This window comes from Passer domesticus, chromosome 7 (assembly GCF_036417665.1).
Source record: "Passer domesticus isolate bPasDom1 chromosome 7, bPasDom1.hap1, whole genome shotgun sequence".
In the NCBI taxonomy this organism is placed as follows: domain Eukaryota; kingdom Metazoa; phylum Chordata; class Aves; order Passeriformes; family Passeridae; genus Passer; species Passer domesticus.
In genome coordinates, this window is record NC_087480.1 from 45,362,539 (window position 1) to 45,375,699 (window position 13,161).

A 13,161-nucleotide genomic window follows, 5' to 3' on the forward strand; every position below is an offset into this window, starting at 1 on the left:
TCCAATAAACTTATATAATCCTTGGAAAATTGGATTCATTCTGACTCCAGTCAGAAGTATGTACCCATACTGCAGATAGGCAGACCTGGATTGTGGGGAGCTGCCATCGGAATCCGTGGCTCCCTGGTTATAATGTGTCATTTCACACATGGCCAAGGCCCCACAGTAAGGTCTGCAGTCCAGTATTCTGCCCAGAAGTTTCTATGTAATGTGAGGTACAAGTAGTAAGACCAAATAGATGTAACTGTCACATTCATAGAAGAATATAAAATTCTTCCTTTAGGAGTTTGACAAGCCATTTTTTCTTGAAGGAGAAGCACATAAAAGTGATTAGCCCTCTAATGCAAACTAAAATGGTTGCTTTTTATGACCTGACATGTCTAATATGACTATAGATTCCACTGATGAGAGAATCAATACTTACTTGATTCACTGCATAAAGATCTTAGCATGCAATTTACCTTGTACAAAGGTAGAATGATAAACAGAATACATTTTCTTTCAGTGAGAGAAAAAATGCATGAAGTTGCCTACTCAAAATTTGTAAAAAGCTAGCAATCCTGTGCATTTTAAAAAAGAACATATGTAAAAATACTTGTGGGTAGGGAAGGGTATGATACTGAAGTGATAAGCACATCTAGCATTGAGTAGTATATTCTATCCTCAGAAAGTTCAGCTTCCACATGAAGTACACTGGCTTGTAGAACCTTACTACATGAATTCTCCTCCAGGTGTAAGCAAGGAAACAGAGAATTAGCGTGCCATATCATTTAGTAAGTGCTGGGAGTCTCTAAAGAGGGATGGCTCTGAAAGAGGCATTTCTACCCTCTATAAAAAACAAACTTCAGTAGAAGTCCAAATATTAGGAAGTGCTTCTTAGTCCGGCAGTTCATTTTTAGCTGCTGAGCTACAGCAATGTATCTGCCTTCGTCTCTTGCAATTTGGCACATTAGCTCCTCTTCCCCCACATTTTGATACAAGAATGGAACAAACACAATGGGAGTGTGTAAGATAAGACTATTTATGGCCATTTTCAGAGCACTGAGAGGTCCTTTGTCACTCACACCTTCTGAAAGCAGAACAGTATTCATCAGTGCATTTGAGACTTCAAATTTACAGAGCACATTAAAGTCCTGATGGTAAATAAATTATGTAAATACTAGACAAAATTTCACACTAAACTAGCATGCCTCTTTCACTTCATAATTCAAAAGTGGTAATCCAAAACACTTTGCTTTGGCAGTAGAAAGTACCAATAATCAAGAATGACACAACTATCTTACAGCATCACAGTCTCTTACAGCAAAGCAGGGCAGAAATTTTAAGGCTTAGCTGAAAAATTCTTACAGGGATTGAAGCTAGGACATGAGCATAGTATGAAAGGAAGAAAAGGTGTTTCTAGGGGGCAGGAGGAAAAAAAAAATAAATGAAGAATGATAGAAGAGCTACAGCTCCCCCTTCCAAACTGCCTCCAAGGGAAAAATGCAGGATGATTCAAGAGAGTCAGGAACTCCAGGCATTCCAGAAAGATCAGCCTCTGAATTACTCCCCAGTTACAGAGCACTCATGTTGGCCAGATACTAACAGGACAAACTGCAGAAGAGCAGAGAGCTGGTCCCTCGTGACTGAGCAGGAGGTGTTGGAGGCAGAGCAGGCAGTCTGGTGCCTCTGTGGAGTGGCAGCAGTGCCAGGCACCCCAGTGCAGGGGAGCCAAAACGCCAACCTGAGTGCAGAATGGCTTCCTGCTCCAGGAAATCAAGGTCAGAACCACTCCTGACTGCATGTGCATGACCCAAGGCCTGATCACAGCTGGGCATGTTATGCTGGAGTCCTTTTCCACCAGTCCCACAGAGTGAGGTTTCTGGGCACTGTGACATTGTTAAGAACACATCTTCAGGGCAGGCCAGGAGGGCACCCCTAACTTGTTTCATCTGCAAGAGCCAAACACAATAGGTCAAGCAGGGCTTTGATACAGTAAAGCAGAACACAGGTGAACTTTAGATATCTCAATACAGAACTAATTATAGAAGCAGCCTTTCTTTAGCGAATGTCTGCATTTTCCCTTTGGAAAACCTCAGTTTGAGACGGGTTCCAAAATTCTGTTTCAGCCTGACCATGATTGGGAACCTGATATCACTGCAGAATTCCTTGAAAGGACTTGATCAGGATACTTCTTCACTTTCTTGGGCTCCATGAACTCTCCATACCTTCCTATACTTACAACGAAAGGATATAAATGTATTTATTGATGTATATACACATATTTCTTTTAATATAGCCTGAACAACAGTTTTTTAGTTAAAACATCCTTCCTAAGGATTAAAAAAAGAGCGCAATTTAAATCACTGTTTTTCAAATTTACATTGGAATTATAATTTTAATTCTAACATCTATGCATCATGCATCAAGAAACCCAAGCCTAAAGAAGAAAACTCCATTTACTTTCTTAATTCTTACTGCTTGTAGAAATTAATTATTTTCATTTAGTCTTCTAGGATTTTTTCTTTAATTCCCTTGCACTCCTCTCAAGTTAGCCAGACTCGGGATGAATATATTTTTTGTCATATGCTCTTATTCTGAGAACTGCTGTTTCAGTTAGCAAACACTTGAATTGGGTTTTGGTTTTGTATTCACCTGAAAAATGAGTACGAATATATTCAAAGATGTGACAATAGTTAAATTGTAGTAATACACAATACATAGTAACAATATCAAATATATACTCTATAGCAAGATTTTAGTTGTAACAGAATAGAATCTCAAATGACACATTTTAATTTAATTTAATTTAATTTAATTTAATTTAAAAGCTCATTTTAATAATTCTTACAGCTAAAAGCATGATCACCAAATACCAAAGTTAAGAAAAGTATATTTATTTGTTTCTCCTTTTAGTTGGATGACAAAGTAGTACATTTCATTAACAGTAGCAAAGAACAATTTTGAATCTGTGGTAGATGGAAGTAGCAGGCGATAGTCAACACATGAAGTGGCTTGTGACAGTTTCCCCAGATTTAGCAGCGATTACAATTTCCACACTCTCAACATCACACTGCTGAAATCAACAAAGCAAACTCCTGCTTTTGAAGCTTCTGAAGTACTACCTACAGTGGTGTAGCCTTTCCATATTTAGTTATGAGAAATACAGAATCCTCAGTTGCCAGAATCCTCAAGTTGCCAAATACATAAACTAACAACTATCAAAATAATCCCAAAGGAAAACAACCCACATCCCAGAAAGAGTACCCCTCAATCTTTACAGTACTCCTCAATCTTTAGTTAGAGCAATTCCTTCATGAGTCAGTTCCTTCATTTGCTTCATACAAACTCTATTTTCATTTATCTTATCTATATATTGCCTATTTAGATGGAAATTTTACCATTTATCATATATATATATCTGTATCACTGAAAAGGTGAAAAAGGTGTGAGCAAAGTGCATATGGGTAAGAGCACGGTTTTCCTCTTAAGATTCTGGATATTTATTCCTACCATGCACAACAGTTCTCTCTGAAGTGGGAACTAGTCGTGATCATTAGAATTCCAAAGTAGGAAAGCTTCCCTGACTAATTTTTCCTTAAATGGGAAGTGACTTTCCTGAAACATTAAGAGAGACTTCCTATCAAAAGAAAAGAGGAAAGAGGAAAGAGGAAAGAGGAAAGAGGAAAGAGGAAAGAGGAAAGAGGAAAGAGGAAAGAGGAAAGAGGAAAGAGGAAAGAGGAAAGAGGAAAGAGGAAAGAGGAAAGAGGAAAGGAAAGGAAAGGAAAGGAAAGGAAAGGAAAGGAAAGGAAAGGAAAGGAAAGGAAAGGAAAGGAAAGGAAAGGAAAGGAAAGGAAAGGAAAGGAAAGGAAAGGAAAGGAAAGGAAAGTTCCAGTATCAGTTAAACGTAGGCCACTTTCAGAAAATGAAATGTCCAGCTACTTTCCCGTTAAGGTTGGGGAGTTTCAAGAAGGCAGCTTCCCCCATCTGAGAAGGTACAACGTGCTATTCTCTTACTCCTTTCCCAAGTGTTTTGCACAGCACCTGAAGCTTACTGAGTTGTGCAAACTTAAAGCTATCACAGTGGAAGACTTTAAAAGTTAGTTTCCCTTACTGAGCACAAACAATAATCAAATCTTTACGCCATGCATCACCCTTAGAAAACACTCCTCAACCTCCTCCCTTGGCACTTTTGATACCCTTTTAGCCCGGTTATGTAGACACCTGTAATACACCTCACTATACTCATGTGTGTGGCTGTGTAGTCACACCCCCTTGTGCAATTCCTTATTATATAAAAAAACCATGCTGTAATAAATATCATTAATGCAGCCAGGATGCCAAATGCAGATGCATTGCAGGAGGTTAAATAAGGCTTGGCTCTGTCCTGAATTCATTACATGTCACAAATTACAGACAGGAAAACACTGTAATAATGTATTTTCTTATATTAGAAAACCACTTTTTAAATATTCAAATAAATAGCCATTAAATATCAATTTTGTCCTTTTAGAAATGCTGTTTTAAAAGGGTTACTCATTTCCTGCTTCTAACAGGTGTTCTTCAGTTCAAAGATTAAGGCATGAGTGTATTCTCCTTTTCTACATAACATGCCTTTAAAATACTCATACCACACTACACCTCCTTTAACTGATTAACTGAAGTTTTCTGAGGAAGTATGTATTTGAATAGGTAAAATGTCCATGTGAAAACAAATACATGGTTTTATTATGTAAATAAAACATGGAATTTGAAAGAGTCCAGATCTTTTACCCTTTATTCATCACGGAGGTATCCAAATACTTTAAATATGTGAAATAAGTTATGAAATTTCCAGTTTTCAATAATGAAGTAATACTCAAAACTCCAGTCAGAAACAACATTGCAATGCATTTAGAGCAGCACTGAAGTAATGAAATGGCAAGAAGGCGAAATTATGCAGAATCTGAGACAAAGTAAGAAAGGCTTCCCAGTTCTTAAGAAAATTAAGATACATGTTTTTACCACTGTAACTTTATTATTCCATTTGAAACACCATAAAGCACTGGTGTACTTAAGGAAAGATTTCCCTGTCCTCCCTTCCCACCCCCAAAGAAGAGTGGTGATGATGAAAGCAACGACAGCTGCAGCAAACTTCTGTCTCAAGTCCTGATATTCACACGTCCATTGTCTAGGAGCAAAGCGGTCACTTTGCGAGTACACACCCCAGGAGCAGTCAGGACGTCCAGCGCCACCAGGCCACCTTCACTCTGTCCCAGACGGCCGAGAGCGAGTCCAGCGCAGGGCGCACGTCCAGGATGGTGAACTGGTAGTTCTTGTCCACCGCTCCGCCGTCGTAGTAATCGATAACGTAGCGCACCTCCTTCCCACAGCGGTCAACGATCCAGTCGTGCCGATCAAAGGGCAGCTCGTACCTGGAGAGCACAGGGAACAGCCCATGGAGGTATTTTAATGGGTATTATGGACCTGGGAGAGGGAGTCCAGTTCAAGATTTAATTGTCCATAAGACCCCACTAGTACTTGTATCTTCTGGCAATTCTAACTTGCAATTCCAGTTCTGAAACATCTTTAAATTAATTCCACCCCATGTTTTCAGACACATTTCTCCAACCTCCCATCTCACTGAAAGACCTTTTTCCCTGCCCACGTACCCCATCCAAGAACGTATCCTGGCTCTTGGCGAGTACTCCTTTGCTTTGCCTCCAAACCGCATCAGTGATGGCCCACATGGACATTCCCTGTGCACACAATTAAAAAGGAAAAGAGTTTTCACCTGTTAACAGTCTAATTTGCAGTGATTAAACCACTATGGTAATTTGTTTTAGCAACAGAGAAACTTAGTAGAAGAAAGCAACAGTAAAAAATTAATTACAAGTGATATAACCCAACTTTTTTTCCTTTTTTTAAAGCTCTGAAAAGTCATCCAGTTTCTGTCCGCACTTACTGCTGGTATGATAAAGCATATCTCTGATATGCTCCACACCATTACTCTAACTTGTCAACAAAGCAGTTCTCTGCAAACCTAACCCACAGATTTAATAGATTAAATAATAGAAAACCATAATCCAAACTACTGTGTAAAAATGATCATGGAATTTCAGAGAAAAATGTATAATATCAAATGCTTAACTAGCCTGTGTCTTGTAGGAACAGGGACTATGCTGATCTAAAAAGAGACAGTCTGCTTTACACCAGTCACGCTAATCTTTACAGCTCATATCTTTGTCATAACAAATATTCCATATGCAACATTTCACAGGTACATACATAGCATGCAGAGCTTCCCACTTCAAAATCTCCTTCCAAGCTTGCTCATTATTTTGATTATGAATCTTAATAATGTTGGTCATGTCTTCACTTGTTATGTCATCATCTTTCCACCTCCACCTAAAAAATAAGAACTTGAGAACAGTTTATAAACATTACAGCATAACTACTCCACCTTCCCAGATTTATCTGATCAACCTTTGAATCAAGATTTAAGGTTGTATGCAAGACACAAGACAAGCATGCAAACTTCTGGCTCATCTGCTTAAGCATCTTGAGAACCACTTCATTTTCTGTGCAGAAGTGTGGTTATCCAATGTATCATCACAGAGATTCACAAATTCTACATAGCCAAATTAACAGCTTAACTGGATCAGAAAGTTATCAGAGTGTGCAAACATCACCACATCCACAGTATTCATAAAAAATGCTTAGGAAAAATCCCATTTGCATTTCTAATGCACAGAACTCCTGTATTCAATACATTTTGCAAACACTTAGAAATACTTTCCATCTCTCTTGACACTGCATTTTGACTGCATGTGTGCTTCCTTTTCAACTGGCATACATTAACACATTTCAGTGTTTACAGGAGCCAAACCTGTATGTTCCATACAGGCTGCTTATGTCATATTGTGTTATGAACCATACTGACACGTAGAAAAAAGAATTACTATTGCTCCAAAAGTAAACTACCTGTGAAGTTCACCTGTTAGAGAATGAAAAATCATTACAGAAGAACAAGGAAACATCACCACAGGAAGATTTTTACTCTTGCATACACTAAATTTTTGTAAATACCAAAAATACCTACTTGCACATTTCCCTAGTTTTAGCAATTCTGCAAAGTTAGATTTTCTCACATACAACTTCTACTGTCATTTTACAGCATTAGCATGAAACCAACTGGCAATCATGCAGTTGGCATGATTGCACTCATGCAAACTTTGTCTACACCTGTGCATGGACTTTTAAGAAAATCTTCTAAGCCAGTAGTAGTTGCTCGACATTTTTCACCATCCTCCTGATCACTAGAAGACACATGGCCTTTGAGACCAATTCACCCTTTAAAGATGTTTATAATAATAGGACTTTTTTTAAAGAGCTACTTTACTGGTTAAAATCGACAAACTCACAAAAAAACCCAAAAAAACCAGTAACTGATGCTATTAGTTCATGAATTCCAGGCTCACAGACACATCTGATAATTCACAGTGTATTTACCCTTTTCTTAGCATAGCATTCCAGAACATCTGCTCTGAAGGATAGACCCATTTCTTGTCAGAATGTGCTCTAGGAATGGAAGATTCTTCTCTAACAGTTGACAATGGAAATGGCTGACCTGGAGATGGCTGCTGATTGGGAGGAGGCATCTACAGAACAAGGAGAACCAACAACAAAATAGTACTCTATTTTGGTAAGTTACAGTGTTTGAGAAAAATCAAAGCAAAATTAGTCAACTCCTGTAAAGATCAAGAAGTTCAGCCTTTACTTAATTCCACCAAAATTATCTTTTTTTGCAGCAGAACTCTTTGCACAAGTTTGTCATCAGGAGACTACAGAAAGCTTTCTGCCTAAACTTGCATTTTCAAAAGAGCAATGCTTTTTTGTAAATCAGAGGAAATCTTGGAGATCCTAATCAAAACTCAACCACACTGCTGTTACACAGAAACTAAAAATCCAACAATGTATCATAAAAAACATTTATGTAACTAGTAAGTAGAGAGCAAAATATATTTAAAAACAGGAAAACCACCAGAGATGTAAATTTTAATACAGTGTTAAATAAGACGTGACTTGTTTTTAAATAAAAAATTGCACAAAAAAGAGAAAAAGCAGTCTTAAAAATAAAACAAATAATGTTATTTCCCAAAGTTTCCAGCTTACATAGTAACACTATTTACATTTTTTGGTATAATACTTCAGAAGAAAGAAGACTAAAGAAAACATGTGAAGTAAGCAAAAGTTACCATATTGCTGGGATCTATGTCATCGTTCATTTGAGCTGCACCAGATTTCACAGGACATGCTACAAACTCATAAGCTCTTTCCTGATGTGCAGGAACATCATCTGTGTTCTCAGTTCTGTGATCAGCAGTCTTCATGTGCATTGGACAACCTTAAACACAACAGTAGTACACATTTTGCTACAAGATGAAAACTCTAATACATAAAATGGAAAAGTTAATTGAAGGCTCATGTAAATGCAAATGGGTATTTCACTATTTCTTCAGAGCTTTTCAACAGTTTTGACTGCTCTCTTTCCTGCATTTCAGGACCCAAAATCATGACAAGATCTGAGTTTCCTGTGTAGTCTCTGAATGCTCACTTCCCACCCCCCATCCTGGTCCCAATACTGAACTGTTTGTACTTCAGTCTTCCTCAAGGAAGCTGACCCAGTGCATTGACTGAGGCAACAAAAGAGCTGATGTCCTTCTCCAGGCATTCATCTCATTCCACCCTTCTGCGGCCCTTTTCTGGACACATGGTTTGTAGTGACAACCTGTCACCATCTCTGTAGGGCTCCCTAACCCTCTGTACCACACTATGGAAGAGATTTGTAGGGCCCCTGGGAAACGGGACAACTGGAAGTGACCCACCGGTTCTACAGCAAGTGCCTCCTGTCTACAAAAAAAGCACCTGGCACAGTGTTCTGGTGAACAAGTGACTCCTCCTAAGGAAAATTTACTTGAGAATGGTTTTCGCAAAAACCTCAAGTTTATTTGAAGAATTTCTCCCTCCCCACCTCCCAAGATTTTTCAGTCTTGTTTCCACGTAGAGTTTAGCTCATTTAGGTTTGAAGAATGATTACCGCTCATTTTTTCTTGATGCATGGGGCATTCTGAAGGTGGAGACGCCGTCTGGTATTGCCTGGATGCATTTGGTGACTGCTCTGTGGCAGCGGGGGAGGATGCGGACAAGCCCATGGCCTCTGCACAACGGGCCTTTTAAGATCAAATTTCTAAAGAAAAAGACAGCAAACATTCCTTAACATAAAACTACAAGGTAAACGCCAAGTGCAGGTGCAGTGGTGCATCACAAATTAAAAAATTAACCGAAAAATCGATTTAAGTAACAAGCTTCCAGCCCAAACAAAAACCCAAGCCCCTAGCAGGGCTGCCCTGGCGCTCCCCACGGTGCCCGTGAAGGACAGCGGCTCCCGCCGGGGCGGCCCGGCCCGGCCCCCGCCGTGACCGACCCGCAAGGTCAGGCCGGGCCCGCCCCTCTGCGCGGCCCGGCGGCCGCACCGCCTCAGCGCCGCCGCCCGGCGCCGCGGAGCCCGCAGCGGCCGCTGCCCTCCGCACCCCGCACGTCCTCCGCACCCTCCTCCTCATCCTCATCCTCATCCGCCTCTCCTCACCTCGCCCGGCCCGCGCCCCGCCGCGGCCCCGAGCGCCTCGCGAGAGCGCGGCTCCGCTGCACGCCTGCGCCCGCCGGCGAGGGGCGGGAGCGGGGCGGGCACGGGGCCGGGCCCTGCCCAGCTCCGCTCCTGGCCCAGCCCCGGCCGCCGCCCAGCCCCGCTCCCCTCCCGCCGCCCGGCTGCGGGAATGGGCACGGGGCCGGTCCCCGCTCCTCGCCCGCCCTCGGGCTGCGGGGCGGGCACGGGGCCGGTCCCTCCCGCCGCCGGGCACAGGGCTGGGTCCGCACCGGCCCCGGGGCTCGGCTGCCCCGGCCCCGACAGCGCAGCGGCCGAGGGCTGGGTGTGAACTGCCCGCGACAGGCTCGCGGGCAGCCCCGGGCAGCGAGAGCCGCCTGTGCTCGTACCCCGTGCCGTGGGCTTGTTCGTGAAAGCATTACCCCTTAGAACCGCAAATCACTGCTCGTGTATAGAAGGAGCCCACCACGTACTAGCAGCACGCTCCCATACCGTAACGGTGTATCCTCTTTAGTACTAAACTTGCGGAGATAGCAAAGTTATTTAAGATTATTTTTAAACAACAACTAGCCAAGAAGAGTATCACAGCTCTTTTAATATTTGCTAAGAATACTGCCTTATTTCCAAGCCAGAAGATGCATTTTACCTGTATGTGTGAAGTACCGTGCATAACACACAGAAGATGGAGCTCACTGTCATCAATTCTACCTTCATCGCATCCCTACTGCTGTAACACTATGCACAAACCCCACAGGCCTTTTTCAATGTTCATCCCACCACATGGACTCTAAATAGGCTGTCAAGTGCAAAAAGCAGGTGGGGAGCCAAGAAACATTCATTATAAATGTATAACAAGTAGAACTGATTTTAAAAATAACCATACTTTTGGTGGTTTTTTTTTCCCAAATATTCTATTTCATTGTAACAATTAAAAATAGAACTAAAGGAGAAAGGAATTTAATCTTCAAGTGACATAGTTATTACAGTAGCTTAGGATGAAGAAAATCCAAATTCTTATGTGGAAGAAGGGTGTGCGTGCATACAGAAATGAGTGATTCTCTCCCATTTCTTTCAAAGAAGACAAATTCTGAACCACACTGAAAGAGTTCTAAGCAGCAGTATTTCAAAATATGTAACTACCTGAATTTAAAAAGCTTTTATATATTCCTCTCAAGAGTGTTTTTAAGGTAACTTTTACATGCCATCTTTGAAAGTAGGATCTTTGTCATTAATGAGGACATTGCCATTCAGTGTGAACATGAAAAATACAAGTATAAAGCAATATGAAATATTCATCCTTTCAATATTTTTTGCCTTTTTATAGTCTTGATTACTTAAGAGGAAATTATTTTCTACCCCTTCTGCATGCCGGAATTATTAGCACAGCATATTGAGAACCTTAAGATAGAAATTTAGCATTATGTCAGTAACTGAATCTCTACTATATGCCCTGGAAAACATTCTGATTGCCCCCATTATTTCCCAGTTTAGGCATATTTGGCTTTACTGCAGTATCCAAGACTACACTCACAGTAACAGCTGTGTAAGCAGCACTAAACAATCATTTTAAGTCTTCACTTGCTACACGTACAGACCCACAGAACAGTTTGAGTTAGAAGGAACTTTAAAGATCCTCTCATTCCAGCCCCTGTGCCATAGGCAGGGACATCTTTCCCATGAAAGGAATGAGAAGGAGGTGTCTTTACAAACAAACTGTGGGCCTGATGGTAAATATGGCCAGATAGCGAGGTGAAAAAAGCAATGGGGGGAACCATAAATTCCACAGGAATTCCACTAATTGACACAGTCTGCTACTCACTCAAGACTGCGCTAAATCTCTGGATTTAGAGAAAAAGAATGGAGACACAAGGAAAAATAAAAACGGGGTGGGGGGTATTAGGTGTTTCAGGGAGTCTGTACCTCTGAAGTACCTCCATGCCAATGGGGAAAGAGAGAGGAAAAATGCAGCCAGAAAATTTGCATAAAAATTAGGAGGCTGCATCCCCTAAAAATTCTGAGATGCCATGGGAGTGCCCCATGACCTCTCCTTTTATTTGAGTAAAGTTACAGGACTCCTCTGTCTCCTTTTTGGATATAAACCTCTGGTGTTTGTGGATTAATTTTCCTGACACCTACACCAGGTGGCTCAAAGCCTCATCCAACCTGGCCTTGAACAGGGGCATCCACAGCTTCACTGGGCAACCTGTTCCAGTGTCTCACCACTCTCACAGGGAAGAATTTCTTCCTAACATCCAATGTAAACCTGTTCTCTTTCAGTTTAAAGCCATTCCCCCATGTCCTATCACTCTGTAAAAGGTCCCTCTCCAGCTCTCCTGGAGCCCCTTTACCCACTGGAAGGGGCTCTGGAGTGTCCACAGAGCCTTCTCTTCTCCAGGCTGAAGAGCCACAAGTCACCCATCCTGTCTTCACTTAATGACACTGTTTAATAAGATCCTCCCACAGAGCAACTGAAATCTCTGCTTCCAAATATTTCAAGTCAGTGGCAGAAGGACTCTATGGTAAAACAGATTTTCTCTCGCTGATGTTCTCAAATGGAAAATTGCTTCTACTCCTTCCTCTCCGAGTAGATAATGCTGTAGATGTCTGTGTGCCATCTCCCTGCTTCCACCATCACTCTCCACCAGAAGCAACAACTGCACTATTAGTCATTGTATAGGTAATAGTTTTCACCCGCTGTAAGATAAGCCAAGTAGCAAACATTTTTTTACTCAATGTAAAGGTTTCTTTACAAAGAACACCAAGGTCCTGATCTCAATGAAGCAGAGTCTACCTGTAGGTATATTGCACTGTGAACTCCACAAAAGCAGAGCAAAAGAAGACACCACAGTACCCCACCTTCTAAAATATGACAGATAACCACTACAAAGATTGAATTTATTTTTTTAATCTTAGTGCAAAATTATCACACCAATATGAGGAGAGAAACCAAAGTTTTCAGCAAGAATACAAAGAGTAAATAAAAAGTCTGGGGAGAAAATGAAAAGCACCAGTGCATTCAAATATGACAAAGAAGTGGACATAAAAATATTTCCTATATCCTACATCTTAGGGAGAGATAATGCTTCTCACACATTAAGCAGGATTTGTTGAATGCATGAGTTTAAGAATGGCTCACTGAAAGGCATCCCTTGTTCCCAGCCATGCTCAGTCCTTCCTTCCCACTATTCAGTGTTAAAAGCTGCCTAGTGCCAATACAAAAGCCTCCTACCAAGCCCCATTTTCCTTCCTCAAGCAGTTGGAAATCTGACCTATATAGTATCTGACCCCAAAGAACATCTGTTCCCAGAAACTCCCACTCACTTTCTAACAGACCCATTAGTTAATGAGTAGTTTACTACACTAGCAGTGTAAAATTAGTACCTTAAGCATATAATTTACAAATGCAACTAAATACCCTGCAAAAAATGAAAGAAAAAAAAGTAAAGACACTGACTGCTTTGTGTTTTCTTCTAGCAATTTAACCACTGCATCACACAAGAAAACCCAAAGAAACTTGTGCTTGGAAGCCAGTGGTTAAG

The 13,161-nt window shown here is 41.1% G+C and overlaps 1 protein-coding gene across 1 annotated transcript; it reads right to left on the reverse strand.

Annotated features, from left to right (window-relative positions):
• Nucleotides 1-4,738: 4,738 nt before the first annotated feature.
• LOC135305045 (holocytochrome c-type synthase) lies at nt 4,739-9,745 on the reverse strand. The gene is made up of 7 exons (XM_064428176.1): nt 9,608-9,745; nt 9,059-9,208; nt 8,217-8,365; nt 7,471-7,619; nt 6,247-6,366; nt 5,631-5,717; nt 4,739-5,393 (listed from the first exon to the last, which is right to left on the reverse strand). Exons 2-7 carry the CDS (start codon nt 9,171-9,173, stop codon nt 5,195-5,197), a joined length of 819 nt encoding a protein of 272 aa, XP_064284246.1. The 5' UTR covers nt 9,174-9,208; nt 9,608-9,745; the 3' UTR covers nt 4,739-5,194.
• Nucleotides 9,746-13,161: the final 3,416 nt, after the last annotated feature.